The 13,899-nt window shown below is 35.7% G+C and overlaps 2 protein-coding genes across 3 annotated transcripts in view; one reads left to right on the forward strand and one right to left on the reverse strand.

The window, feature by feature from the left end:
• Positions 1–12,984, forward strand: part of LOC131438269 (uncharacterized) — a 68,469-nt gene extending 55,485 nt beyond the window's left edge. For both annotated transcript variants that reach the window (XM_058608149.1, XM_058608148.1), the window contains exon 7: positions 4,198–12,984. In XM_058608149.1, the coding sequence (XP_058464132.1) occupies positions 4,198–4,258 (61 nt within the window). In that variant the 3' untranslated portion in view covers positions 4,259–12,984. The remainder of the gene's footprint in view (positions 1–4,197) is intronic.
• The window catches only part of LOC131438270 (solute carrier family 25 member 16-like), a 34,846-nt gene continuing 33,922 nt past the window's right edge, over positions 12,976–13,899 (reverse strand). The window contains exon 6 of the mRNA XM_058608150.1: positions 12,976–13,893. Within this exon, the coding sequence (XP_058464133.1) occupies positions 13,719–13,893 (175 nt within the window). The 3' untranslated portion in view covers positions 12,976–13,718. The remainder of the gene's footprint in view (positions 13,894–13,899) is intronic.

Raw genomic sequence — 13,899 nt, forward strand, 5'->3', positions numbered from 1 at the left:
CACACGGCCTGGCAGATCAACATTTTCAATCCTTCGAAGAGTTGGAAAAATGGATTGCTTCATGGATAGCGTCAAAAAAGGACTCCTTTTTTCGAGCCGGGATCCGAAAATTTCCGGAAAGAAGGGAGAAAGTTGTCGCTAGCGACGGGCAATACTTTGAATAATACATCTGTAAGCACTTTTTCGCAATAAAGCTTTAAATTTTGGAAAAAACTGCGGAAGCAAAGTTGTACACCTAATACTAACATGAAAACAAACATCATCATAGTTGAGTAAGACGACACGACCTGCTACTCGTCTACCAAACTGTATCGCAAATTTAACTACCCATCAGTAACTGGCAATGTCAAAACGAAATCGTTCGAAAAAAAAATGAAACTGGCAACCCAAGTTGATAAACTGTTGATTTTGAATACCAGTTATCATAACCTTGATTACTTTATATTGAAGATTCGAGAAATGTAAATAAAACAAACTACAAAGCCTACACACTTAAAAAAATCCTGTGATTTTACATCTTATTTGATGCACATAAATGGAGCGTCGCAGCTCATGCAAATTTACGTGGAAGAACATTTAATATTGTGTCTAAAACTCCATGACATAAAATTCATTGAATTAAAAAAATAGAATACTGATAGCAACCGCCACGACTTGAACCAAAAATCATTGGATCGCACATACGTCTGTTAATCGACTGAGCCACAGAAGCATGCATCTGCTTGGCTGGTAAAAGGTGCATTTAAATTCATACAGTCGCACCTGCTAGCAGAACGCAAGTTACAGTCGAAACCAGTAAAATTCAAGCTCATCTGACATTAAGTCATAACAAATAAAATTTTCCGTCATTTGACAAATTTGGTCTTTATGAATTACATCGTATGACGGATTAAGACACCTGTCAAATTCAATTTTTTTTGGAGTGTATTGCTAAAAACTAAAATGGATTCACCGATTGTCCTAAGTGAAAAATTATCTTGTTGCTGTAAGTTTTAAGATCTCCAGCACAATTAAAAGATGCACAGAAAAAAATAATGAATTTTACAGGTGACAGAATTCTACAAACGATATAATTCACAACTACTAAATTTTTAAAATGACGCGATATTCCATTCGCACAGAATTTTACATTGTCCGAGTGTAATTTGCACTCGGCTACCAAGTGCCGCTGTAGGGATTTATATTTATCAATTATTCACTGAACAGATATGAGCTCTGCGGTCCACTCGTGTAACCGATGTGCTTGTGATCTGATGTTTCTCGGTTCAAGTCGCGCTGCTGCTATCGATTTTTTGTTTTTTATTTCATTCGAATTCAAGACATGTAATTTTCAAATCACACAACTTTCCATATTCTTGAATATAAATTTGTATGAAATACGACGCTCCATTTATGTGCATCTTATAAGATGTAAAATCACAAGATTTTTTCGAACTGTGTGTTTTATCATGACTTTTAACGATATATTCATATTTACTGTTAGTCCATCGAAAATCCTGTGCAAAGTTTTTATAAGCCACACAGAAGATTGAGTGTGAGCTGTGAGTAAACTTTCTATTTGAAAGCGACGATCAACGGGCGTAAGACGAGACAGAGAAACAGTTTGAATTACTTCTGAGCTGAGAAAATAGTAGGAAAGTGATGAATGTTAGAACTTCTAAAGTATACTTGAAATATTTATACGAATAATACCCTAAAGCAATTTATTGGTATAAAATCCGTATACAATATAATATTGTCAGAAGAATACAATTGAAGGAGGACCATTCTATAAGCAAAAAATGCATCGTATGTATTCAAATTTATTAAAAGAGAATTGTTTATTTCTATCGTGCACCCGGAAGTTTCAATTTTTGCCTTTCTCTATAAAAAGGTACATATTAGAATTGCTGGAAAAACCGACTTTCGAACGGAGCTTCGGAGACCCATAGTGTTATATACCATTCGACTCAGTTCGACGAGATCGGAAAATGTCTGTGTGTGTGCACTTTTCGAAGATACTTTTACCGCAATTTTCTCAGAGATGGCTGAACCGATTTTAACAAACTAAGGCTCGTTTGAAAGCTACTATTAGGTCATTGATCAAGTTCAAAGATCAAATGGCTGTGACTTTTGGTTCCGGAGATATGTTGGTATAAGTGACGTAACCGACAAAACGCTTTGATTTTTTACCGCGCAAGTTTCTCGAATCGATTTTAACAAACTTAGACTCATTTGAAAGCTACTATTGGGCCATTGATCAAGTTCTAATATCAAATGGCTGTAATTTTTTGTTCCGGAGATATATTGGTATAAGTGACGTAACCGACAAAACGCGTTGATTTTTTACCGTCCAATTTTCTCAGAGATGACTAAACCAATTTTAACAAGCTTAGGCTCGCTACTATTGGGCCATTAATCAAGTTTCTAAGATCAAATAATTGCGACTTTGGGTTCCGAAGATATGATGATATAAGTGACGATGAAAGTCCCATAAATTCGATTGATCGAAAAATTTTTTTTTCAAGATGCCACTAAATCTCGACGTTTCATGTAATTCTAAGACTTTTGGCATCAAAAAAATTTCGGAAATTACATTTTGAACCATCCCTTGAACCCTGAATAGCGTAGCAGGTGAATGGAGTTCATCGAAGGGTCCTGTTTGAATGGTACATGAAAAATCTTCAAATGTTCCTCCCTTTATAGCTGAAATCAGCTCTTTTGACCAGAAACTAGCATAGCCTATAAATTGAAACTGTTTTGAACCAAATTTAGTCATCTGTATTTCCGGAACCAGAATCCAGACTTGGATAAAATTCCGATAAATATTGTGAGGGGTTTCAAGGAATATCAATTAACCGAAAATCGTCATCTTGGATTTCGGAACGACCTCAAACATCGTTTTCCGGTACTTATACATCAAATTCATTTCGAAAATATTCATATTGTAAGGATTTTCTAGAAATATCAATAAACCCGAAGTCGCTGGATTTCGGAACGATCTGGAATCTACTCTTCACACCCGTTTCAGAAATATCCATATTGTAGTGATTAACATGGAATATCATGTTTTCATTTTATTCAAAAACCTCTTTTTACGAAGTAAACTCGTAAAAAATAGATTACGTAATTTGGAATTTTGCTCGTAAAAAAAGATTAGTATCCGTAAACAAAGGTTTGGGTGTATCTGCACGAATAGTACACATAAAAATATGCAGAAGTTTGACGGTATTGCGGTTTCTAGAGTTTAAATTATCAGTAAATGACCCTTATTTTCCAATTATGCCTCGTTCCGAAAGTTTTCGATTGATTAAAGCCATCAAAAGAACGATTTGTTGGCTACAAAATCATTATGTAAATATGGATATAACCAGTTTCCATGCTGTTCAAGTTAAACATAATAGTTTGATCCCTTTCCGTTTATAATAGATGGACAAATTACGTAAAGCGTGCTGGGCTAGTCGTTGCCTTTTACGCAGCTCACCTGGGTTCGATTCCGAATAACCTTAAGGTATAAAATCCTATATAATTAAAACAAAAAATTGTAAAGCATAATATCACCAATTCCAGTTTTGCAATGATTGAGTGGAAACATATATTGGAGAAGCCAAATGCATGAAAAACTTAAAGCAGCCCTTACACGTGGCAATATTATTGTCAATCCAAAGTATTGTCAATACTGTCAATCCAATTGTCTTGGTAACTTGAGTTCGCATTTTTCGAGAAAATCAAGCGTTTGTAGCTTCAAATATTGCAAATGAATATTAAAATATAGAGAGAAGAGATTTTTGAACATATTGAACAGTTTCTCTCTAGAGAGAAAGTATTGTTGGATTGATGAGCTGTTTTGATTTTTTTGACAATATTTTCGTCAATCCAATGAAGTTTCCATTACACGATCAAAAGTATTGTCAATACTTCTTGTATTGACAATAATATTGTCTCGTGTAAGGGTCGCTTATCACAAGGTTCAGAGTTACGAAACGGTAGCGCGTATGCACGGAATGCATAAGTACGCAGGTTCATGTCCTGTCTCTGAGCGTATCTTTTTCCAAAAAATCATCTTTTCTGTTAAGTTTTTCATTCATTTGGATTCTCCAATATATGTTTCCACTCAGTAATTGCAAAACTGAACTTAGTTCTGGCGGCTTTACGTCAAACCAACTAAAAATTAATAAAACGATATCATCAATCGTTTTTTTTTCTCTCTTTTTACAGTGAACCCCTCCATGGTATCTTCGTCCCATTCAAAAAGGTTGTCATGGCGTGGAATTCTTAAATGAACAATCGCAAGCAAAGGTACTGAGCATTAGTTTTACTGAGTATAACCAGAAGAATACCCCAGATTTGTATAGTACATGTTCAAACAGAAAAACTTGTATAATTAGAAAGGCAAATGAGTGGGCAAAGCACTGCGGTTTCAGTCGGCCTCATCGGTCGATGATGATCCTTCAATCAAACGGAGACTTACTTGAATGGTTAACTACCGAAGAAAACGACACAATAAGCATCTTTTCAGTTGGAAATTCGTCTATATTAGTCACAAAAGAAACAGTGTGCTCTTTATGTGGCCTCAGTTGGTAGGTAAAATTAATGATACTTGAATGGAGTTTAGGCGGTAGCGTCTCGAGCGATCTAGACAATTCTAGAGATGTAGGAAAATAGGTCAAATTTGGATCCATGAACAAAGACTATCGTCGAAAAGATAAGTACATGACAGAGATCAACAGAATGCTTTCAAAAGTTAAAGTGAATGCCTAGACGAAAGAAAAACACATCAATTTAGAAAATTTCTGTGTTCAGTGTCGAAGTCATAGAGGTACTAGTTTTTAGTAATGCAAATATTTGCTGACGATGTCCCCAGAATATATATTACTAATTATCGAGAATACGTCATCTAATCATGAATCTTATTTATAACACCATCTTAATGGTTAATTCTTTGAGTCTTGTCACTCCATGCCTTATGATAAAAAAAGAACCGGAATTTTCATTTTAAAATTCCCACGCTTGTCCAATCGGTAAACTTTTATTCTCTCAACGTTGGCAACACTTTTATACACATTCTGTCAAATTTTGACGCATATCGTACGATTAGTTTTTGTTTGGCGTCTATACAAAGAATTTGAAAAATTTTCGTGTGGCGATTTTTATAATGGATGAAAATTTAGAAAAACGTGCGTGCCTTCGAAGCGCTATTCGGTCGATTGTTGTGCGGTTTCGACGTCATATTCATAGATCCACACCTCATCACCAGTTATGATGCATTCGATGAATGTGGGGTCACTATCTGCGTTGGAAATCATCTCTTTGGCCACATCAACACGACGCTGTTTTTGAATGAAATTCAGCTTTTTTGGCACCAGCCGAGAAGCGACGCGTTTCAATCCCAAAACATCAGTTAAAATGTGTTCGGCTGATCCATAAGAGATGCCCAACAACACAGCAATCTCTCTAATCGGTACAGAACGATTTTGCAACACGATTTGCTTCGCCGATTCAATGTTTTCTTCAGTGACAGATGTTGTTGGGCGGCCAGGGATCTCATCATGATCCAAGCTTGTACGACCACCTTTGAAGCGTTTATACCACTCGTATGCCTGTGTTTTTTCTAGACACGATTCACCAAAGGCCTTTTCTAACATTTTCAACGTTTCGGAACACTTAAATCCATTTGCAACACAAAATTTGATGTACGCACGTTGTTCTAAATTTTCGCCACACGAAAATTTTTCAACCTCTTTGTCAAACAAAAACTAATCGTACGATATGCGTCAAAATTTGACAGAATGTGTACAAAAGTGTTGCCAACGTTGAGAGAATAAAAGTTTACCGATTGGACAAGCGCGGGAATTTTAAAATGAAAATTCCGGTTCTTTTTGATCATAAGGTATAGGAAGAAAACACAAACAAAAAACCAAAGAAACAGATATTCAATACAAGTACTAGAAATGTATGTTTTTTTATAAAATGGGATATTCGCTTAAGAGTGTTCAACCAAAAACACTACTGAGGGCTAGCCGGCTCGTGTGAATGTTCCGGTATAAAAAAAATTTATTAAACTAATCATGACGGATAGCCGTTGGTGTTAACGGAGTAGTGCTTAGAACTACTTGAGTTTAGGTATTTCGGGATGAAAACGAAACCAATTTTTTTTAAGCATATCTGCATTCGTGGTTGTAAATGAGCTGTAAAAAACCCTTATTTCTTGAACTTTACTCTGCTTTAAAGAAAACAGTATCACAACGAAGGCGTCAAATTATGTTTTGTATCGTGATGTCACAAATCAACAAGCATTCATCCTTGACAGTTCAGCGTTACTGTTTACAAACAAACTTAAAACAAATTCAGGAGCACATTACAAACAATCATCTTTACACATCACAAGTAGCCACTTTTATTTGATAAATCTTCAAAACAAACCGTATGGAATCATCAACCAATGTTTTTAAGTTCTATTTGAGCGAGATGGGCCGTGAACGGTCTCATCCGTCTGCAAACAGACAAAAAAAAACTGTTTACAAACAGTACTGCTGTACTGTCAAAATGTTTTCATCCGATTGAGGTTAGCAGTGACGGTATGAAACCTAATTTCCGAAGTCTGGCTCCAAATCGCAACGCTTATTGTGTTACCTTGTCTTCCACTCTTCAAAAATTTGAAAATTTTAAAGTTTGAATAATGTTCATGTTTTACATGTACCGATTATTGTTTACATTTCCAATAACACGTATTCAAATTAGAATGAATTTGTATACAAACCACCGTTAGCTGTCGAACGATGTTTATTCAGTGAATTGTGGGAAGTTCGTGTAGAACTTTATCAACATTTAAATCTGAATTTTCAGCCTTTTTTATGTTAAATTGAGTAAAAGTAGCTGTGAAATTCATTATGTGACATATTATCTCCATCTTTCGGGTTGGAAATTTACATCGATTATTACGCTCCTTATATGTGCATCTTTCGAGACGTAAATATACATGATTCATTCGTGCTGTTTATCGTTGGATTGATGTTGATTCTTCTGAGCCTCTACCACAAAGCGACGGTTAGGATAAAAACCGAATCATGTACTAAATTTATTGGTATTATTTTAGGAAATAAAGTTGAAGTCAGTCATTTGTTTGGGATCCATACTAATCTTCAAGCAGCTGTTGGATGTTAAAGACATCGGGATATCAAACAAACGCATACTGACTGAATACATAACTTCACAGAAAGTTCTTGAACTTTGCATCGTTTTTTATTGGAAATTATACGTCAGTTCTTTTGGATGGTAAATATATAGTAAATAGCTTCGAAGAAATTTACATTAGATGACGTTACTACTAATAAGTACTGTCGGAAGTCTTCCGACCTATATTTATTCTCGTGTCCGTATAAAAGTCAGTTTCAATTCAATGTAAAAATTAACTTCCCTTGGGCTCAAACAAAGTCAACCTTAATAAATTATCGATAATTGCGGAAAGCACTTTTGTTATCAGCAGTGTTGGTGATTGCCAATAATTTGACAGAAACTACTGGATATACAACATGTTCAATCCGGTAGAAGATGCTACAAGAACTCGTGTCTCTCAATGAATTTTTTCACATTTCTTCGCTTCACTTCATACTCTGAGTATTTCACGGAGCTTAAAAGAATTTACAGTCTGGTAATGATCGGAGCTGTGTAGAATTTACCAAGAGAGAATCGCAAGTTGACAATTATCACAGAAAATCGAATCGATGATTCGACTTGATCTGATCAACTATGAAACAACATACTAGGTTGCAATATTTCAAAACCCTTATGTGCAGCATTCACATACATTTTCATAGACACAACATATACAAAGGTTATATGCACCTAGTTAGAATAAGCGGCAATAGTAAAATGATTCTATCGCAATTATAAACTGCCCATATAAATTCGGACCGCGAAATAGAATAAGTGACCGTTTGTTGCTTCCGAGAGAATCCTCCACAGCAGCGTGCTAACCTATGATTCTCAGACAGGTTATCGAGAGAAATTCGCTCCGGCACTGGTGTTTTCTGTTGCTGCGATAATATCCGTCTCTCTTATATGGCATCCGTCTCTCTTTGATGGCACTGATTGAATCGTGTGAAGAGTTGCTAGAGAGCGTTCTTTGATACTATAAAATCCATCCTTGGTTATCAGTGTTCTACCACACCCACCGTATTCACCAGACATTGCTCCTCCCAACTTTCCACCAAATCTATTGCAAAAACATGCCACCATCATTTTTGAATTCGTAAAGTATATTAATCAATGTCTACTATCATTTATTTACTTTACACGTTATTTAAAAAAAAACTAGAGCTATTTCCGATAGAATCTAAATGTTAAACATTTCGGTTTTTATAAAGATGGTCTTATAATTCAAATAATCTGCATTAAAATGTTCCGAATTTTATAATTAAAATCTTTCGTTTAAATCAAAACATTTGGAAATTGAATAAATAATGTTAGAATGAAAATTGTAGTCAAAGGTCCTATAATGCATCGTTTTGTGTGAACTTTTTTGTATCACATGTTTTCAGAAATATGATATTAAAATAATGTTGAAATAGACAAACAAAATCACAGGCGATGTTCTAACATGTACTAACACGTATTTAAATAAATATACTACATACCACATCGGTCAAAAAGTTCCCGGTCTGAAAACCCATACTTTTTTCTCCCAATTTCGAATTAGTTCATCAAAGTATTCTCCTTAGAGAGCGATACCATTGCTCCAACGATTTCTCATTTAAAAAATCATCTTTTTGGTATGCTTATAAAGATTTATCCCGCAACTTTTCCAATTTTCGATTTTCCATAAGATAAAATGAACTTCTGAGACCAACTATGAAATATTTTGGATGACCACGTTGAAATTTATCATACACACTCAAAACCGATTCTCGGGCTCGGCATAATGAAGTACGAAATTGGATCGGCAACACGAACTGTTATTGATTGTTCAATAATCCATATCCGAAATCAACTATTCATTCAATAATAACACTTAAAACTTTTTTGAGATACCCGAAAAGCACGGGAAATCAATATTCAACAATCGAATACGATTTATTTCGGATACTTTACTTACTATTCCCGGGTATCTGAGAAATAGTATTGTCTGAACTCACACAAGATTTAGCAGGATTAGAAAAGAATAGCAGAGATTGTGTGAGATTAGCAACTATAAGCAAGTTTAGAAGAGTTTAGCAGGGATTAAAAAAGTTTAAGATAGATGCATGGGACTAAAAAAGTTTTCGAGGGATTATGCAGGATTCGTAAGTTTAGAAAAGTTTAACAGGAATTAAGAGTGGGATTAGGTGAGATGATTTCGGATTAGATGAGTTTATTTGTCTGAATAATTTGCCTCTTGTAAAGGTCATTTTCATTTGCTGTTTTGAAGTCTGAAGTGGTTTAGAAACAGGGCAGCCACGAAGGGACTCATCGTTAAAATTTTATCTGGCGGAAAAAGCGATAAAATGAAGAGTACACTTCGAGTGTAACAATAACAAGATTAAAATTTCACTACTTCTCTCGATGATTTACTGAGATTTTGCAAGATTATTTTTGCATTCAGTGAAGAATTTAAGAGCGTTCATGCTGGAAGACTCGAAAACAAAACTTCTGAATATTGTCAGTTTGGTTTAAACAAAACTTAGACATTTTGATTTTCAAAAACTAATTGAAATTTATATTGTTTCTGTGTCGTTCTATCGAAATGAAGTATGTCTTTCCCCAAATAAAATTGCTGTCGGACGAGGGATGCATCCGAGGTGGTCACCCTATTTAACGATATTATGTACTGTATTATATTGCAACGTAATCTTCTAGAGTCTCAGTTTACTTATGATTACTTCCACTAGAAAAACTATTTACAACCATAAGAAGAGAAACGACAACATCCACGACACGTTTCAATCCTCGAGAGGCAAATCTATTCGGTCGTAATCGCTTGTTCAGAGGCACGATAAAATTATGAACTGAGTAATATCGTTCAGCTGGTTCACCGATAATCCGGCACTAAACATTGAAGATGTGTTGCTATGACCCACTTAGAAAAAAACGTTCAACGGTGGTCCTTCATTGGTCCAATACGTTGGATCATTGGTCCAATGAAAGTCCAATCAATCGTTCAACGGGAGGCCAACACGGGACCTTCGTTTGCCGATTTTGAAACAGACCGTTGAACCGAATGCCATTTTTTTCGTTCAACAAACCCGGCAGACAGAGGTCCATTGTTGAGCCATTTTTAACATGAGGAGTTGGAACCACGTTGGACTAGTTTTACTGCAGAGTTTCTGAAGTTTTCTCCTCTTATTTGTTTAAACTAACAATACATACCTGCACAATACTTCTACTTCACGTAGAATAACAACAAATTATCTTTCTATGTAAAGGTAACACTTAATTTTCACACTATTTTTGCAAGAGAAAAAACAACAACAAACCGTTCCAGCAAATTGAACGAATATTTCGTGCAATATGTCGTTCAACAAACCAACAAAATTGAACGGCCTGCTGAGAGGGGAACTATCGTTGCAACAATTGACAACCCAGTAAATTCGAGCATCGGACGGGCCGTGCATGAAAGCTGATGAAAGCGTTTCGAACAAGATTGTCGTTTACATTGTGTATTGCTAATGCAAAAGCGTGAATAGATACCAAAGCAAGGAGCACACACCTCTAGGGACGGGTATAGCGTGATTGGTTAATCGGTGCCTTTCATGCAGCCCACCACCCTCTCAGCAGGCCGTTCAATTTTGTTGATTTTTTAGCGCTTATTGAACGACATATTGCACGAAATATTCGTTCAATTTGCTGGAACGGTTTGTTGTTTTTTCTCTTGCAAAAATAGTGTGAAAATTAAGTGTTACCTTTACATAGAAAGATAATTTGTTGTTATTCTACGTGAAGTAGAAGTATTGTGCAGGTATGTATTGTTAGTTTAAACAAATAAGAGGAGAAAACTTCAGAAACTCTGCAGTAAAACTAGTCCAACGTGGTTCCAACTCCTCATGTTAAAAATGGCTCAACAATGGACCTCTGTCTGCCGGGTTTGTTGAACGAAAAAAATGGCATTCGGTTCAACGGTCTGTTTCAAAATCGGCAAACGAAGGTCCCGTGTTGGCCTCCCGTTGAACGATTGATTGGACTTTCATTGGACCAATGATCCAACGTATTGGACCAATGAAGGACAACCGTTGAACGTTTTATTCCAAGTGGGCAGGGATTGATTCCCAACCCCGAACATTGGGTCAGAGTTTATCTGACCTAAAGAGGCGAATGATCTTAAGGTTAAAATGTCTACAGCCGAGACAAAAAAAAATGCCGGATGCTCTTTATCACACTATCGGGGGGACGTCGGCTCGATAATGCTTTGATTTGGTATTTTTCTTCACTCTTTTCCGCTAGCGATACATATTGTAAATATATGCAAAGCTTTTAGGTTGACGCGGCTGACAGAAATGGTGAAGAATTGCCCGATGACGGCCCGAGCGCTGACCACGATCAATCGGACCGATGCGGCTCGAAAGAACTCACTGGGAAGAATTTCAATCAGTTCCGGCCTATGGGAACCTGGGGTGAAAATCGCCAGAAAATTATATTTACCCAAAAAGATATATACTATTCGAAAGCTATAACCTTCAGCTAAAAACTCATATAGCTTGAGAAACATATCCCATTTTATACGGGCGCAATCTTGCTTCAAGTGCTAACCTCGAAAATATAAAATCTAAAGTATCAAAATGATTGGGGCGAAAATGGTCAGTCACATCTCGACGCAGGAAACAATCAGACATGTCCAAATATTGTGTGAAATTTTAATGTTTCTTACATGAAAAATTTTATTTCATCATAAAATTACTGATTTTATTAGGGCAACATGAATCTGAAATTTTATACGAAAATCTATGGATCTCATGACAGAATTTTAACTATTAACAGAGAGAATACTGCATGTTTTATCACGAATCAAAACTCTCGACGATATTTTTACTCGCTTTGGCGCAGAGGAATTGTTCAACTGAAACTGTAAACCTACAATTTTGGCTACAGCACTTTTTGTCCCTCCAAAAATTTATTGGAGTGGCCATGCCCTCCCAATATTTTGGCAACTGGAATAAATATTTGAAAATTTGCTAGAAATATCTTATGATATAACACTTTTTCCTGTTATCCCCCTTAGTTCGTCTCCGTAATCGTTCATATTTCTCAACTAAGTTACTATAATTTTTAAACAAATTTACTACAATGTGAAATGCGCTATACTTTACCACATTCGAATATTGCTTATTACTGGAATAGTAAGGAAAATGTTTGTGATCGTGTCAAAACATTCGGAAGAGAAACTAAACCTGCTTACTTTGTTGCTTTTTGTTTGCTCTAACCTCTCCGCTCCCTTTATAAAAATGTTTTATATATTGCAAAGTTTGACGGGGTAATAGCAATTGGAAGAGCAATTCCACAGAAAAGGTGTTAGGTAGAAGTTCTATCTCTAGAAGAAACATTTTTGCCAATTTTCTTTTTGACTATCACATTCATTCATCTTTTACCTTTTATCTAGCAAATTATAACTGAATTTTGAGCGACTTGATGTAATGATGAAATATAGGAAATAAATCGATCAAGAATCGATTGTTCGAGGGAAGCAGTAGAGACCATCGTTCCAAAATTACTACACTAAATCCCAAGATACCAAACGCCTTCGGTTTTACTGAAAAAAATATGTTTGCATATAAGCTTACGCCTAGAAGTAACAAACATATGAGAATAATTGTTATAAATATTGATGTGAATACTAACGAATGCAAAGTGTTATGCCTATATCCATATTCGTGAAGGAACAAAACCTTGTATGTGAAATTCACACCGTGAATGTACTTATACTACATAGATTGAGAAAAGTGTTATGAGCTGCGAAACAACACAGCTAATGTGAAAATAAAAACTATATTGACTAACTGGAAATAGATTGAATAAAACAATCCGATATAACAAGAATAGTTGCCATTTTATTCCATAACTTCCTTGTATACATTTGATTCTATACTTTATAAAAAACTGTTCTCCCGATGATAATCCTCCCCATTAGCTATCTAGCCTGTCATGCTGATTCGCGCTTAAGCTGACCGTAGAATTATTTTGTTTTAGTGTCTTCTAATTGATTACCTTATCCAATAAAACAGATAAAGATCGAAGATCTAATTTTGTTTCCCGCTAGTGCCCGCTAAAGCAATATGAAAACCAATTTAAGTACCTTTTTTGCTACATTCAAATTGCACCTACACCATTGTCTGCTAATACTTAAAGAAATAGAATTTCCATTTTACACAGCTTTACTACGTTCACGATGAAAGAAATACAATAAAATAAATACAATGTTGGATAGAAACTAAAACCAATATTGAATACAAACATATTCTGTTTTATTTATACTTTCAAAAACTATGCCAATAATTTTCTTTTTCAATTTCAACATAAACCGCTAATATCTGACTTTATTTACGGGACTTACAATCGAGTCCAGGTGCACTGCGTACAGCTGGATTATCCGATGACCTAGAGGTGTCATTGTTCGTCTTAGTTAACAAACTAAATCTAATCTATGCATAATCTTATTGGCTCAGAAATGCCCTTCTTCCGTTACAAACGTATGGAAATTACAATAATCTATAAATCTCGTTCTTCACAATCACGCACTTTCATACGCACAACATCCTTCCGGGAGCCGTAACTCAAACCTTCATCCCCGTATCCAGGTTTAGCGTTTGTTTCATCAATTCGTAGGTACTGAAGGAGACGGCCACCATCGGGATAGCGCGAAGATAATTGATCGACATGCCCCGGTACAGGCCCTTGATGATTCCGTTCTCCTTGTAGATGATGGCCAAGGTGCGAAACATGCCCATGCTAGAA

This window comes from Malaya genurostris, chromosome 3, assembly GCF_030247185.1.
Source record: "Malaya genurostris strain Urasoe2022 chromosome 3, Malgen_1.1, whole genome shotgun sequence".
NCBI lineage: Eukaryota > Metazoa > Arthropoda > Insecta > Diptera > Culicidae > Malaya > Malaya genurostris.